General features: G+C 37.0%; 2 protein-coding genes across 6 annotated transcripts; one reads left to right on the plus strand and one right to left on the minus strand.

Moving 5' to 3' along the window:
* Positions 1-1,440: 1,440 nt before the first annotated feature.
* LOC124645239 (serine/threonine-protein kinase prp4) lies at positions 1,441-13,537 on the minus strand. 2 transcript variants are annotated; one of them, XM_047185031.1, is made up of 10 exons: positions 13,368-13,537; positions 10,810-10,850; positions 8,765-9,824; positions 7,283-7,423; positions 6,645-6,974; positions 5,993-6,081; positions 5,379-5,525; positions 4,182-4,450; positions 3,326-3,702; positions 1,441-3,027 (listed from the first exon to the last, which is right to left on the minus strand). In XM_047185031.1, exons 2-10 carry the CDS (start codon positions 10,818-10,820, stop codon positions 2,821-2,823), a joined length of 2,631 nt encoding a protein of 876 aa, XP_047040987.1. In that variant the 5' UTR covers positions 10,821-10,850; positions 13,368-13,537; the 3' UTR covers positions 1,441-2,820. The 2 variants fall into 2 exon arrangements, with proteins under 2 accessions (XP_047040987.1, XP_047040986.1); XM_047185030.1 differs by having other exon boundaries at positions 13,340-13,537.
* Positions 13,538-14,324: 787 nt separating this feature from the next.
* LOC124645242 lies at positions 14,325-16,802 on the plus strand. 4 transcript variants are annotated; one of them, XM_047185037.1, is made up of 3 exons: positions 14,325-14,348; positions 14,701-16,351; positions 16,708-16,802. In XM_047185037.1, the coding sequence occupies exon 2, from the start codon at positions 14,703-14,705 to the stop codon at positions 15,225-15,227; it is 525 nt and encodes a 174-aa protein (XP_047040993.1). In that variant the 5' UTR covers positions 14,325-14,348; positions 14,701-14,702; the 3' UTR covers positions 15,228-16,351; positions 16,708-16,802. The 4 variants fall into 4 exon arrangements, with proteins under 4 accessions (XP_047040993.1, XP_047040991.1, XP_047040990.1 ...); XM_047185035.1 differs by lacking the exon at positions 14,325-14,348 and adding an exon at positions 14,438-14,610 and having other exon boundaries at positions 14,680-16,351; XM_047185034.1 differs by lacking the exon at positions 14,325-14,348 and adding an exon at positions 14,438-14,610 and having other exon boundaries at positions 14,686-16,351.
* The last annotated feature ends 140 nt before the right edge of the window (positions 16,803-16,942 follow it).

A 16,942-nucleotide genomic window follows, 5' to 3' on the forward strand; every position in this document is an offset into this window, starting at 1 on the left:
TCGCACCCTGCGATCCCGAGGAAAACGGTTTCAAATGTTCTCCATAGATAATCACTTTACAAAGTCTAAGGCATTTGCCCAGTAGTGGGAGTGGTCAAAATATACGCAGAATCGTAAAGCTTAATTTAACATAGGATTTAAACACTAACTAAATCGTTCTAAATAAAAAAACTCATTGTTACAAATCTGCTTTTATTATCCCAATTTGTATCATTTGTCTCCTATCTGAATAGTAAAGAACACCATAATAAGGTGGTCGTATGAAATTTTTCGGTTAGCATGTTTACACCTAGGTACTTGCTACATGTGGCCTCTAAAGGACGGCTGATAATTTAAAACTCCACTGTATATGATAGACTAGCTTCTGCCAGCGGTTTTACCCGCATCCCATGGGAACCTCTGCACGAACCCGGATAAAAAGTAGCCAATAGCCTTCCTCGATAAATGGGCTATCTAACACCGAAAGAATTGTTCAAATCGGACCAGTAGTTCCTGAGATTAGCGCGTTCAAACAAACAAACAAACTCTTCAGCTTTATATTAGTATAGACTAACTTCTGTCAGCGGTTTCACCCGCATCCCGTAGGAACCACGGCACGAACCCGGATAAAAAGTAGCCTATAGCCTTCCTCGATAAATGGGCTATCTAACACTGAAAGAATTTTTCAAATAGTTCTTGAGATTAGCGCGTTCAAACAAACAAACAAACTCTTCAGCTTTATAATATTAGTATAGATAATGATGCAGTAGTTAGCCAAGGCGTTAGGTACTCGGTGTTTAGTTAGCTTAAGGGCATAAACTGCGTTAAGCGTGTGCACGCACGTGAGCACGTCGCGGGCCACGCTTCTGGTGCACGCACGTGAGCACGTTCGCGTGCTTATGCGCGGGCATCGGCGCGTGCATCCGCGTACGCAGTTTTCTCAGTACAAAATTTGTCATTTTTTGTTATGGGCCGGGCACGCGCGTGCGGTCGGTTCGAGATAGCGCTGTCAACTGAACAAGCACGCGCGTGCACCCGCTAGCGGGCTTCGCGCGTGGACCCGTCCAACGTGATGCGTGATCACGTCGCGTGCATGCGTGCCCCATTGCACGGAAGTATCACGCGACGGGCTCACGAGCGTGTGCACGCGCATGGGCACGCGCGGGTCGTTTTTGTATGGACACGCGAGAGGCACGCTTAACGCAGTTTATGCCCTTAGTTTCATGTGTAAAACGTACCTACAATATAAAACCGTTTGATTTCCTCGATAATGTAGGTGTGACATAATTTGTGACTAAAAACAATAGCAATATTGAGCAGCGATTTCTCGACGAGGGATGGAAACGGAGCAAGCAAACACACATTCATGTGTATAACATTATTATATTTACTTCAACTATCAAAGAATATGTCTTTCCCACAATAGTGTACAAAAGATAAAAGGAGAAATAAAATAACAACTGGTACCTAAATAATTTATTCTCATCATTGACTCGATGCAAGTTCAACAATCTTGTACCACAGTAGTGGAACACAAACACTACTGGTACAAGCATGAAATAACTTGCGCCACTTCTTCCGTTACTGATTTACTTTCTGAAACAATCAATTTACTAGGAATTGTCGTTATTTTTAATAAAACTTTATTTACAAAAGACTAATTGGGATGTATCAAAGACTATTACTAGGTGGCGTAACTTGTTTTAAGGGTATACATGCTGTCTGTAGTTATTATCATGGAATAAGGAAGATTTTTAGTCATGAACTTACAGAGATTGGAACAATCATAAAAAAATTACAACCTTTCATGAACCACCTAGCACCTAATTAGTAGGCTTCGTTGATGCGAGGTACAGACAGAGTAGGATAAGTTAAAATTCTGACAGAAGTGAATGTTTACTTGAACTACTATGGAAGGCAAAGTTAAATCACATTGGAAGTTTTCATTAAGTATAACCGCTCTTTAGGACGTATAAAAACATAAACCTTGAATTCATTTTGAATTTATAAATATGGAAAACTCGCACAACAACAGTTTTTAGTAAAAGGCTTTCTTACAGTAGGTACTGATAAAAGATGAATGAATTAAGTAATACCGCTCTTCCAAGTAATTATCATCTAAAAACATTTGTAAATTCAAAACATAAGTACTAAGCTACTTGTAATGATTAATTTTTCGATGCAACTTTTTCATGAACACTTTTTTGAGACATATTATTCACTTGATATAAAAATGGCATCATCATCATGTATTGAACATGATAAGTCGATTATGAACAGTAATTATTTGTTCTATTGGAATTATTGCACAGTTGTACTCCCCCTTTAGTAATGGAACTTTGTGAATGGTTTAAAATGTCACAAACAATAATAATCCTTATCAAAGGCTGTAGTTAAACAACGATTTATAACTTGGAGCTTAGTGACTACGGATTCAATTGTCTATCCCTTTACGCATAACATAATCAGCTAAAATACTTTTCATTACTCATTCAATAACAATTTACGGTGTTCGGAACTTAGCAGTCCTTGTATCACGGAAGTGATACTCATTATAATTTACTAATATATCTGTAATCACGTAAAATGACGGGTTAGATCGAGAGCCAGCTACTGCTAGACCTTCGTTATTTTATAAGGGTTGAAATTTTGTGTGTGCATCTGCCTTACAGTAGGTATAAACGATAGACTATGCACACACAAAGTTTCAGCCCTTATAAAATAACGAAGGTCTTGGCTCTTGGGCACTGGCACTGGCTCTTGGGCTAAGTTATTCTATTTTCTAGTTTTGTAGCGGTTTCTGGACCTGCCCCGGTAGCCCGGGGGAGGTCGTGGGTATTGTTAGATTTTCTCTTGTATAAACGGATGTGCGAGGCAGTGGTTGACCGAGGCTCTCTTAGCGGGATCTAACATGAGCATGCGTTCGAGTAAATCCTTTAACTGTGTGATCTTTTTGGCTTCGGGAGTCGGCAGGCGGTGATGTGGTGGGGCGAGTTCGGCTTGAAGGTCCCTCGTCGGTTTTATACTTGAAATTATAACTACTTTTTCCTGTAAAAAAATGCAAATCAGTTAAAAATGCTTGTGAAATCAGTTGTCGTGAGTAAACGTTAAAGGAACTGTAACATTTTCCATTGCTAAAATTGATGTATACCCGTTTCTAATATTGTATCTATTCGGTTGTTTTGCTGACTAGAGCTAAGAATTTGACACTAGTTGTTTGAGGTTAATGTCAACATTCTATCTCTAGTAACCTACCAATATATAGATAGAATATTAGGGACGGCAGGTAGTCGGTCGATATCGAGAATCAACAAATACTATTGCTATATTGTACTGTTAAACTCACCCTTTCAGTAATCTTATCCAGTTCATGATATAAAAAGTTACAATTAGCATCAAAATGTTGTTCCTTAAAATAGCCTTTTTTGATTATCTTATTTGGTATCTTCCCCTTAAGGTCCATAAAATATTTTAACATTTCGTTATTTGATTTTCCACTAAACATGATTTTTCCCGTGGACAGTTCGTATATGGTGCATGCAGTTGACCACATATCTATGCCATGGTCGTACGGGACTCCTAGTATAATTTCAGGAGATCTGTAAAATCTTGAGACGAGATAGGGCGTGATTTCATTGTCAGATACGTGGCCGGCCGCGCCAAAGTCACACAGTTTTAACATCAATTTGTTCTCGTTTACAAGAATGTTATCCGGTTTTATATCTGGAATAGATTAATCATTTTATTGTAAGTTCTATAAAAATACAGCTGCCAAAACCAATCTTGGATATCCAAGATAAAATGTTATTTTAAACCAAGCAAGACATGCAATGACAAAGCAGCATTGCTTGTACTGTTAGTAATTCACAAACAAACAAAAAAATCCTCCTTTTTATATTGCTACACTAGTATAGATATAACAAAGGGGAATCATTTTTTTTTTGTTTGTACCCTAAAAGTTCCAAAACTATTAAGTAGGGATTAAATAATATTAATATAACTGGGATAAAATCCGTAAAAGTAGTTTTATTTAAGTTCCAAAACTGCCGAACCGATTTGAAAAATTCATTCTCTCTTCTTTTTTTTTTCGAGTAGCATGGGCTATATTTTATCTCTGTTTCGGACAATAGTTCCCACGGTACGCGGATGTCATCGCGGGAAAACAGCTAATTAGTATAGAAATAAGTTTCAAAGTCCCTCACCTGCATGCAATATACCGGTTTTTTTCAATAACTTTAGTGCTAAAAGCATCTGCTGAGTGTAGCTGCGTACAGCTTTGATGTGAATTCCGCTATTCTTGCCATATTTCTTCAGAACTTCTCGTAGATTCATACTGAGAGGTTCCATGACCATACATAAGTGTCTCTTGTGGAAGAAGTGACGGAATAGGCGCAGACAGTGGAACTTGTCTTCGGGATCCGCGTCGTTCAGTCGCTTCAGGATTTCTAACTCCCGAAGACCGGTCTTGTGCCTGAAAATATATACAGATTTATATAGCATATCACAGTTATTTATAAAAATACGTATATAAATGAATCCTTATATCTAAATTATATTATATATTACACGGCTGGACCGTTTACGCTGAAAATTAGAGGGGAGGTTAGACCCGGGAGAGGGACATAAGAAAGTTTTTGTCAACGTCCGGCTACGGGAAGCAGTTATCTCGGGACGAGGGTGAAACCGCGGGTTAAAGCAAGTGATTCAATAAAAAACAATACAACTGAGACCAGCTCCTATCGAAACTCATAATTTGATTATAATGATCTATCAATATAGCCAGTAATAGTAATAACAGTAATAGTCTAACAGTATAGCCAATTTTTGGTAAAATCAAATCATATTTTACATTGTTCTTATTACTCATCTCAAGACGCTTTTACCAATTTTGTGGGACCGGCTACCAGCTCACCAGATGCATCTGAGCACCAGAGTTTTACAAGGAGCAACTGCCTATCTCCCCCCTCAACCCAGATACCTGAGCAACCCAATACTACTTGGCAAGACTGGTTGTCAGACTTACTGGCTTCTGACTACAAGTAACTCCTGCTAAAGATGTTCAATGACAGCTGTTTGTTCTTGTTACTATAGGGAGGGAGTCAGGGAGGCAGTAACTCTTTCGAACAACACACTGTCCCGGCAGGCTTTGTCCCTAGTGGGCCTCACTGTGAATTATATCATGCACTAGCTTTTGCCCGCGGCTTCGCTCCCTTCAAATGACTTCTCTACTTTACCCTATTTTTTTTTCATAAGAACCTTCTCCTGACAATAACAAACACAACAAAAAAAGAATTAGCCAAATTGGTCCAGGCGTTGTTGAGTTATGCGCTTACCAACACATTTTGCGATTCATTTTTATATTATAGATAAGTCAACATACATCCAAAATGTATACTCACATGATCTCATTATTTCTAATGATCTTGACGGCCACATCGCTGTTGTTCCGCGCTTGGTCCCTCGCGCGAACCACGTTGGAGAACACCCCCTGTCCCGTGTAACCATACACCGTGTATCGGTTATCCAGCATCTCACCGATGCGTACTCTGTAAACATACAACAAATTATCATTATCGGCCTAGCCTTTCCCCAACTATGTTGGGTCGAGTTATACTCTAACCTAATGCAGCTGACCACTGGTACAGTGGAGCGAAAAGGAGCCACAAGGAGCGACTGCCTGTCTGACTTCATCTACCCAGTTACCCAGGCAACATACCATTTGGCAAGACTGGTGTCAGACTTAATGGCTTCTGACTACCTGTAATAACTGCCAAGGATGTTAAATGACAGCCGGGACCTACAGTTTTACGTGCCATCCGAAACACAGTCATTGGTGTCTAAGATATACTTAGAAAGTACATACAACCTTAGAAAAGTTGCATTGGTATAGTCTTTGGGGTCTAGGATGTCTAAAATATAATTAGAAAGTACATACATACAAACTTAAAAAAGTTGCATTGGTACTTGCCTGACCTGGAATGGCTCTGATCATAAGTGGCTACAAAGGACTTACCTATAATATCCTTCAGCATCATCCCAATTGTCAGTCAATGATGGGTTTTCTGCTGCATTTTTACTCTTCGGTTTACCGGCTGTAGGTGTCTGAAAACACAATAAAATAATAACTATGTTTTTCTAAGAAGGATTGGTTGAACTCATAATGAATGCAATTCTTAAATGTATGTTAGGTTTGAAGCATCAGATTATCTATTCTATACCAATATACTAATAAATAAATAAAGACGTAAGATTTGCTTGTTAATTTGCATCAAACAGACTCCAGATGCACTGAAACGATTTGAATAGTTACTTCACTGTTAGGAAGCCAGATATGGGAAGAAGTTTCCACAGGATGCAGATGAAACCTTGAGGAACAAGTGTATTATATAAGTCTATGATACATACTTTTTATGTGCTTTCATGATTAATCAATACCTCTTTCATAACAGGCTTTTAGGTCTGCATTTAAGATCTAAAGTATTTTCAAACAATATTAGATACTATTTATCCGTCATGGTGCCAAAATTAGGAAAGCTGACTCCACAGTTAGCTTTCCTAATTTTTCTTCTCCACTTCGCTTTATGTATGACATCGCTGTCTATCTTATTGTCTATCTGTCTATCTATCTATGGGATTGAAAAAAAAAAACAGTTGTATAAACTTACATCAACACTGTCAAAGTTGTCTTGATCAGCAAACATATCCCACTCCCCGCTTTTAATTGACTTCTCCAATTTAATTTCGGACTTCGATTCATTTTGTGCGTTCTTTATGAACTCGGTTGAAGGTTTATCTGGTTTCGGTTCCTTGGCGCTCTTCTTATCTTTGGTATCCACGGAGTCTTTGTTCGTTACTCGAACCTCTGGAGTATCGGAACCAACTCTGATGCTGGTCTTGGTTTGCACGTCAGTTTTATGCTCAGGTTTTGGTGGGGGTGATGTTATTGGGGTCTCATCAGGTTTCGGTTTGGGGTCTGTGTTCTCACCACCGAGACGCTGTAAAAGTGATAACGATATAATAAATTTGGCTACTCGGTACTTATAGCAATTATTAAATTATACATAGATATATTAAGACCTCGTGAAAATATGGATAGAAGTTCAGGATTTTTATTATGTCATTTGATTATAATTAACAATTACAGTTAACAAGTTATCTGGAAACCATTGATAAAGACAATTTAAGTCATCCTGAGCTTTTTCGGGAATTTCCTCAATTTTGACGGCAAAATAAAATAAACCTTATAGCTCCAGGTAATCAAAGGCAAATCAAAAACGGCTTTGCTATAGTTATAAAACCATACCTTCATAAGCTGTTCTCTTTGCTTCCGCCGCCTTTCAATGATCTGTTCTTCAGTTTCCTCTTCATCATCAGTGTTAATAGATATGTTGAGTTCCTCATCGCTAGAGCTTGGCACTATTTGAGCTACCTCATTGGACGTGTTCTGTAATTAAAAATAAAACAATATTAATTCAGCAGTCCCAATTCGTTATTTATGTCCATTAAAACAAAGAAGTGACACAAAAATAGAATGACATTTGAAAAACCGATTAACGATTCTAGGGAGCACCTAAGTGCCATCAAAAATTACCGCTTTTTGTGAAAGATCGATTATTTTATTAATTAAGAATTGTATTTATTGCCCGTGTTCAATCTGCGATCTAGTTATTCTGGTACCAACCCAAACATACCCCGTTTCAAAAGGAGTACCCGAAAAATCAAACACCAGACAAGGGCACGTACTTCACTTCTTCTATTAGATTGGGAAAAACAACAACAATCATCATCTTCCGAGCCTTTTTCCCTACTATGTTGGGGTCGGCTTCCACTCTAACCGGATGTCGCTGAGTACCAGTACAAGGAGCGGTTACCCTATCTGACCCCCCAAACCCAGATACCCGGGCAACCCCTTGGTAAGGAAGACTGATGGCAGACTTACTGTCTTCTGACTACCCGTAAAAACTGCCAAGGATATTCCATGACAGCCCGGACCTACAGTTCAACGTGCTATCCGAAACACAGTCATTGGTGTCTAAGGTATACTTAGAAAGTACATACATCCTTAGAAAAGTTGCATTGGTACTTGCCTGACCTGGAATAGAACCCGCGCCCTCATACTCGAGAGGTTGGTTCTTTGCCCACTAGGCCACCACGACTATCATCAGTTGAAAAACAACAACAATGTTACTCATCAACAAATAATAATAAAAAATAACAAAACGTAATGTCGTCCCCGTAAAGCGAAAAGTCAACTATGACATTGTGATTGTGATGTTGATAACTCATTTTCGAATGATTTCGGACTGACTTCACTGATTAGGTTACAAAAAGCTTGTAAAATGGATGTCACCTTTGGAGCGGTTTCAGACTCGCATGTACGCGTGACTTTTGTCGCAAAATCATCTCGCGTACTTACTGTTACTTTCGCTAAAATGTTGCTAGTAGAAAATCGCTTTTCTAGACGCACGGACAATAATAAACAAATAAAGAGTAATGAAAAAGAAAGCAGATTTCAGATTCGTGCATATCATGTTAGACAGCAGCGGGGCGGAGTGGTGCGCCTCGGGTCTCGGCGAAGTGTATGCATAGATAAACTACACTGCATGGATTTCTTTTATTTTAGATTTATGCAGCAGGCCGACATGAAGTGTGCAAATCTTGACAAGCAATTCAAAAACACCATTAAATAATATATCGTTAAAATAATATCTTTAGTAGAAATTAAAAAACTTCATACAAAAAAAAAATGAACCATTATTACATTTTCTGTATTGATCGTCTGTACCTTATTAGACCTGTGGTCGGACCGCGACTGCTTCTCCCACCTGCCCGTTTGATGCTCTCGGGAACGTCGCTCGCGATCCACGTGCCTATGTTCGCGGCGCGCATTCCTCGGCGAACGGTCTCGTGACCTCCGCGTTATTTTCAACAGGTCTCCCCTGCTATCCCCTCTTCTCCGCTGTTCTATAGATCGCCGTTCTTTTTCTCTATCTCGCTCCCTTTCACGCTCCCTGATTTCTCTTTCTCTATCTCGTTCTCTTCTCTTTTCCCGTTCCTTCTCTTCTAATTTCCGACGCTCCTTCTCCTTTTTTTCTCTATACTCCCTTTCTTCTAGTCGCCGTTCCATTTCTTTTCTACTTTCTCTATTAATTATCTCTCTTAAATCTTCTTCTTGTCTCTTGGGTTTATATTTGTCTCTCTCAGATGACCGATCTTTGCTCGATTTGTGTTTACTGCTCCTTCTATGGTCGTGATCTTTATCTTTCCTTGGCCTTTTAAGAATGGGTGATCTAGTATCATCGTTTATACATGTGACTTCGTTATATTTGTCATCTTTTGATTCATCGTCACTTTTCTCTGAGTAATAAGCGACGAGACGAGCTTGTAGTAACTCCTTTTGCTTCATGAGGTCTTCAAGGTTTAAGTCATCTTCAATAAGCGTTAGCTCTGGACTTGCGCAGTCTTCTTGATAATTTTCAGTCTCGGAGTTAGAAGAAATAATCTCTAAAGTTTCTTGGTCTTCCACTTTCCTAACGTAGGTAGTTTTACTATGACCCTTGTGAGATGCGTCACCATTTTTGGCTTTAGATATTACGATTGGAGGTCTTTTATTGATCTGCTGTCGTCCCGATTTCTGTATCAGCTCCTCTACGTCTGATAGAGAAGTTTCACTTTCTTGTTTAGGGCTCTTATGTTTTTCCTTCTTGGTTTTCTTTTTCCTTTTGATCGTTTTATCGACTGTGGTGTCGTCGCGCTTGTGTTTTTTGTGCTTCTTGCTCTTCTTCTTCTTTTTACTGTCGTCGTACACAGCGTCGCCATTCGCAGACTCCGTCTCTGCTTTCTTTCTGTAATAAAGGACTTGGTATATACTTACTACTTCTGTATTTTTAGTGGTTTCCAATTCTGTTTCCTTCGCAACATATCGAATAATTCTGCAACGTATGAGCACATCAGCGATGGTTCACTTAACCTTAACTTTGTGGTTACGATACAGCGACGTTTGAATAGACGAAGAGAATAAAGAACTCTGCGTTAAATTGATAAAGCTCTCGATTGGCTGAAGTTGCGTTCATCTCATCTCGACACAGGAGTAAATATTGAATAGAAGGGTGCACACTGCACAAGGTAGCACAGCGGTGTCTGTTTCAGAATCAAACATTAGTATTCTTTACAGGACATAAGATGATAACCAGGGTAGCACGGTAGAATATTATTGATTTCGTGTATTCTAAACAAGTTGAACAGTTATCAATACTTTCTTTAAAAATGTTTTTAAAGACGGTACTAAATTAGTTTTATATTTTTGCATTATTTGCAATGCAGTCATGTCCGGAACATGTTATGATGACTATACTTTATAAATAAAATACGTTCGTTGATCGTAACCGACAAAGTTTGAGATACCTTGCGTGTAGGTTAGGTGTATTGGCTAATTGAATGTTGATGTCTATTATAAATTCTGATTCGCTCATAGTGGCAAGGAAATTATTATTTTAGATGTTTGAGAGCCATGTCGGAATTTTATTTACATGGCGTTGCTTGATAAACTACACTTTAAGAAATGTGGATTTTTGGACTTCACAAAGTTACAAATGTCAAGTGCAACTGAAGTCTGTCAAAAAGATCGTCACAGACAACATAGAACATTAAAAAGTGTTTTTAATAGCACTAAAGAGGCTATAAAACTAATCTACTAACTTTTTGTAGAGAACAATAAGACGAGCACAATTATTTAATCTTAGCCCGGAAATCTGGCAATGAAAATGAAACTATTAAAGCGTAATAATTAATCATAGTGGAACACATAATTGTAAATAGGCTTTGACTTACTCTTTTCCCATTTTCCTCTATGACTGACTATCCGGACAATTCTGAAACACAGATAAAAATTGTATTATAACCAATTCCAGCTTTTGTAGAGCATTTATCATCTTGCAAGCCCTTTCCCAGCTATGTTATGGCCAGTCTCAACGTATACAGCTAAGTACCAGAGTTTTACAAGGAGACTGCCTATCTGGCCTCCTTAACCCAGTTACTCAGACAACCCAGTTACCCAGGCAACCTCTTGGTAAGCCTGGAGTCAGGCTGACTACCCGTAACGACTTCCAAGGATGCCCTCCGAAACACATTCATTGGTGTCCACGATATACTTAGAAAGTACATAGAAACTTAGAAACCCAAGGAACTTCATAATGCATTATCTATTATAATGTTTTTCATACGACAATAGTCCACACACTCTTCTAGAGGGAAGTTTTTTTCGCACACGGATAAACACAACGCTATATGTGATTCTTCACTTGCATAAATCCGTAAAAGTCGCATTTATCACTACATAGTATAAAACAAAGTCGCTTTTTCTGTCCCTATGTCCCTTTGTACGCTTAAATGTTCAAAACTACGCAACCGATTTTCATGTGGTTTTCTTTATCAGATAGTGTTTCAAGAAGAAGGTTTATATATTATGTATAATAACACTCATTAAATAGTGGGGAAATACTGTTATCCCGCACGAAGCTGGGGCGGGTCGCTAGTAAGATTATATGAAATGATTCGCAGGGCAGAGTAAGTTTGTTATAGTAGTTTTTCGCAAAAAGCAACACAGCATGAAGCGCAAAGCAAATATAAGTAAATAACCAGAAAGTTTTTAAGTACCGCTCGTATGGTAAGCCTGTTTTCAATTCACATAAAATGCGATTATGCATACAGCTAAAGTAAAAAGTATTCATTAGGCTCACGTTCTTTATCTTTTGAAGTCAAAACATATCGATCAGATTAGAACCAAATAACGAAAGTAACTATTACGAAGTTACGTGATTTCTCTGTTTCCTGTTATTTTTACATTTAAATCAAAATTCAAATCACGTTTTAAGGAAGCCATATCATTAAGGGGAAGGGGAATTGCGGCTGTTACGATATAATTTTATAAGTACACAGCCTAACTTGTAGTATGTTTGTAGCAAACCCTTTTTTTGGTCACAATTCTACAGATTTCATCATTCACAATTAAAATAAAATGGTTTTTCTTATTTTACATTTTAAAAGGTGCTTCATTGAATGTATTGTCAAGACATCTCTACAACCCACAAGGCAATTTTGGTCTGAATCGGGAATCGAACCCAAGACATCGTGCAAAGCGTTTGCAGTATGCAACAACTAGACCAGTTTAAAATATACACTTAATATATTTTAAAACTAAATTTGATAAAGCTGTCTAAAACTTAAACAACTAAAAATAATTTTGATGGCTAAAATATAGACTTAAAATACAAATGAAACGCCAAGTTCATAAAAAGCAGAACAGCAAATAGGAAACGAAAAGGCTCAGAAACTACTGGACCAATTTGAAATATTTTTTATCCGTTTCTGTGATTCAATAATGAATTTCAATAATGAATCATATTGTCTACAAATTATTTACTATAACAATATGATTGTAGAGCAAACTACCGTAAAGGACCAAATGGTAGACCAATCGAATGCCATTGGAATATGATTGGTCATACTCCTTCTAACCTACTAACATATCAGGCATTCTGCTACTAATAAAAGACCAATCGTATTTCAATGGCTTTCGATTGGTCTTTTATTAGTAGCAGAATGCCTGATATGGTTAAAACTGCTATTGCGATTCAATTTTGACATTATTAACTTAAGAGAATCAGGCCCCAGAAACAAATTGTACTTTAAAAATAAAGCTGTACAATACGCAAGCAAAGTCACGGCTGCCTAGTGGGTAACAAACCAACCTCTCTAGTATGAGGGAGTGGGTTCGATTCCAGGTCAGGCAAGTACCAATGCAACTTTTCTAAGTATATCTTAGACACCAATGACTGTGTATCGGGTGACACGTCAAACTGTAGGTACCGGCTGTCATTGAACATCCTTGGCAGTTGTAACGGGTAGTCAGTAGCCAGTAAGTCTGACACGTCTAACCAAGGGGTATTGGGTTGCCCAGGTAACTGGGTTGAGGTCAGATAGGCAGTCGCTCTTTGTAAAGCAGTGGCACTCAGCTGAATCTGGTTAGACTGGAAGCCAACCCCAACATAATTGGGAAAAGGCTTGGGAGATGATGATGATTACCAAGCATAGATGAAATAGAATTTATAGAAGCAGAGTTAGAATCATTTTTGTGAGCACCACTTGAACACAGGAAAAGTAGAGGAGTATGTAGTATGTAATACAACTAAATCACAACTGAAATTAACAAAGTAATAGCACAATTGTATTTAACGCATTGTCAATTATACAATAACAATACTAACATGCTCAAATAATAGTTTTGAGGTTATATTAACTGAATATTTACAATGTAATACAATAAATTAGGAAAATTTCACCAAACATATAAGGTCAGTACCTTTCAAGTTAAAATTGTTTGTCTTTACCAGTTATTCGTCGGGAATGACTTATTCTTCAGAGTTTTATAAATAGTTTTTTTTCTTTACTTCTTAAACAACTTTTATATATTTTACTATTAACAAAAGCATTTCACAAAAACTAATAAACGTGACATTAATCTTGTCTGTCCCATAAAGATCTTGCTTGAAGAAGTTTTTTTTCTTTTGAGCGTTGTTTGTGAATATGGCACAAGAAATGTCTTGTAATGCCAATAGAAAAATATATTGTAGCATGTGATTCTAAGGCGACCCCCAGACGTACAACAATATTGCGCAATGTGACAATGAAAATATTAAGGGCCTTACTACAAAAACTTTAAACCCTGTTTTACACTTGTCTAATAAAATGTTGGTTGCAAAATGAACCATATGTCAACGTCATAATTTGACATTTTTTTAGACAAGGCATAAACTGACATTTAAAAGTTTTTGTGGTAAGACGGTAAGCATTTAAAATTTTGTTCGCTAGAAGTCATCAATATAAAAACCTAGGATATGTAGATTTCTTACTTTTAATTTTAGTTTAATTTTAATAATAATTACATATGATATTACTCAAATTTTAATTTTGCACAATTCGTAATATTTCGCTTATATGTGTAGTACGTCAAACAAATAAAAAAAGAGATTTGAAACTGTTCATAAGCTGTAAACAATAAAATAAAACGATTGTATGTAGTAAATGTTGCTAAGTAAAGCAACATTTGATATTAGTTTTAATCACTCCTTAGATGGCGCAATATTACGACCAATAAATATCAATGATAAATATTTACATAGTGCAAAAAATTGACGTTTGAGGTTGACATTGAAGATTGCACCTTGATTTTAATAATTGCTCAATATTTTATTGTAGTTTTGAACAATGCTTTTTTATGATAGCGTCAATACCTATGCCAAGTTTTCTTTTTGAGAATATAAAAAAATAGTTCTCAAACTCAGTGCCAGATGCTGGACCTACTACTACGTGTGAGTGAGGATTTACATCTACCTACGTGAGCCATTGGCAAGTAGAAAAAAATAAAAATAAAATCCCTCCTGTCTATGCTTTGAAGTAATGTCTCCCTGTCAAATTGTCAATTCTGTTGTTCTGTCATTTTTAATAATTTAATTTCTGTTTTTGTCACAAGTAATTTGTAAATTCATTCTTTACATGCGAGTATTTTAATTCCATTACCTAGTTAACTTAATTCGTGCGCAGAGGATTAAGTAGTTAGTAAAAGACAGACAAGTAAGTTTTTATCAGAAACCAAGTTACTTTGACAAATATTTTGCCTTTGCATATTTTATTTAAATTTAGTAAAAGGTGTACTATTTACAGAGATGAATACAACAAACAGAGGTGTTGCGCGGAGGTTTTGCTATGATGACGAAACTGGGGAAATTGTTACATACGACGTGAACGAGGAGACTGGCGAGTTGCTACTAGCTAACAAGTCACCACCGCTGGACGTGCGACAGCCTGTAGAAGCACCGGAACCGGAGGCCAAGTATATGAAGTTCCCCCGCGGCTACATGAGCAAGACTAAGAAGTTCCAATCTCTGAAAGCTAACATTATTGCTGGTTCCAATCAAATCAGCCACCGATTGCTGTTAATACCCTCCGTGATGGTATTCTCAGGCCTTTTCTGCGTTATTCTCATGATGCTGGAGATCTTTCTGCATGTCCGCTGCCACAAAAAGAATAAATCACTTAAAGATCCCAATTTGTATTACCGAAGCCCATTTCATGTAGTCACGAGCACATTCTGTGGCGTTTGCAGGGATTGTGACACTGCATCTAAAATCGGTCAGCTACAAGACCAGAGACGTAACCGTTATGGTTACATTAGGGGTCTAACAATTTAATTACACATTTACTTTTAACCTTTGGTGTGGGTTATAAATTATTTCATAAGATCAAGTGGTTTATTGACCCTTTTGAGAAATCTCACTTGTGGATGTATTTTAGAGCTATAAGCTAATCATGACTAAAGACTAATTAAATATCCACTAATTATATGCAATTTAGGACTCTAGTATCTTGAGTATTTTATGATGAAGATTATGATTGAATCAATCATTCAGCTTAATTTTCTCTAAATAGTTCCAAAGCAAATAGATGGTAAAAATTCATAACTTGTCATTCTTACCAAGCAATAAAATGACTAGGCTCTGCCTTGTACTGATATATTATTTGATATGCATTTTACTTAGATTCCATTACATAGTTACACAGCTCAACCGAATAAGGCATATTAAAAATATTAATGTCACCATTTAATATAATGAGGAGCTGTAAACATAATAATGAACAGTAACTGTAGTTTTAAGCAGTTTAAATAACAAAGTTCCTCTGTTGGCATTTCCATTATAATTATGAATGTTCGGGCTAAGCCTTGCTTTGTTTTGTCTTTTTTTATTATTCTTAACGAACCGTTTTGGTTAACCCGGGTAACTGGATTGAGGCGGTCACTCCATGAAAAATACTAGTGTTCAACAGCATTCGGTTAGACTGGAAGCCAACCCAATACACTTGTGAAAATGTTAGGCAGATGATGATTTTTTTAAAGTGTAATTTTTACCCACGTGTTATCTGCATCTATTGGCTTCACATTCCTAGATAAAAACTATGAATGCCGGAGAAGTCCTAAATAAAATACATTAACTAGTCTTTGACACCTACAGGGTTGGAGTCTTTCTACAAGGTGTTACAAAAGTACCCTTTATGAGGAGTCAATTAATATTGTTTTTAAATCATAATATCGATTTTTGGCATACTGCGAAACAAACATTTTTCATTAAAGTGCAAGTCCTTGCTGGATAACCTCTCTGTTACAGTAATTTATCTTTTCTACGCTTTGGCGATGTTTTTGACCACGATCGTTTTAAATACTTTTGTAACACCCTGTATATTATTGACTTAAGAATAAATTTTATAGTTATGATTATTATATGTATAGATAATGTTTCTGTGTTATTTAATTTTAAGTTGATTATTTTTCCGACCCAAATATCGACCAATAGAATTGCACCATTCGACGTCACGTGGTACAACCTACATGGTATTATACTGAAAATTTTTTGAATATTTTCTCTGGTCGTTGCTACGTCAAACTGACAGGTTGTGGCCGACATTTGGGACGGAAAAATAATCTCCCGAATACCACACGAGCTTCATAATTATCGGGTATTTTCCGATAGGTTCGTTGCAAACAAATGAAGGAGTCAAGTTTTTCAGGTTAAAAAATAACGAGCGCGAAGCGCGAGTGATTTTTCCTGAAAAACTTGACGACTCATAATTATCGGAAAATACCCGATAATTTTGAAGCTCTTGTGGTATTATAAGTGAATATTGTATTGGTGAAGGTATTATTTTGACAAAACTGATGTGAGTTATGTGCTTTTTTGTACAAAGAGGTAATAAAGGAATTATTATTATAATAAGGTGTTTAATTTCTACTAGAATTGTATAGACTTCGTTAGGGGTAGTTGGTTAGACTGGAAGCCGATCTAAGGGTGCTTACATAAAGAAACAGGTTTCTTTGATCACTGATCAGTGCAGGTATAATATTTCAATACAA

The sequence above is a fragment of the Helicoverpa zea genome, chromosome 31, assembly GCF_022581195.2.
Source record: "Helicoverpa zea isolate HzStark_Cry1AcR chromosome 31, ilHelZeax1.1, whole genome shotgun sequence".
In the NCBI taxonomy this organism is placed as follows: domain Eukaryota; kingdom Metazoa; phylum Arthropoda; class Insecta; order Lepidoptera; family Noctuidae; genus Helicoverpa; species Helicoverpa zea.

What these genes read in the sequence shown, in the direction of transcription:
- LOC124645239 (XM_047185031.1), bottom strand. An exon ending in ATTAGAAATAATGAGATCAT is followed by an intron (nt 4,451 to 5,378) that starts GTGAGTATACAT and finishes ATATATTTTCAG; the next exon opens with GCACAAGACCGGTCTTCGGG. An exon ending in TGGATAAGATTACTGAAAGG is followed by an intron (nt 3,028 to 3,325) that starts GTGAGTTTAACA and finishes ATTTTTTTACAG; the next exon opens with GAAAAAGTAGTTATAATTTC.
- LOC124645242 (XM_047185037.1), top strand. Translation starts at nt 14,703, where the DNA reads ATGAATACAACAAACAGAGGTGTTGCGCGGAGGTTTTGCTATGATGAC.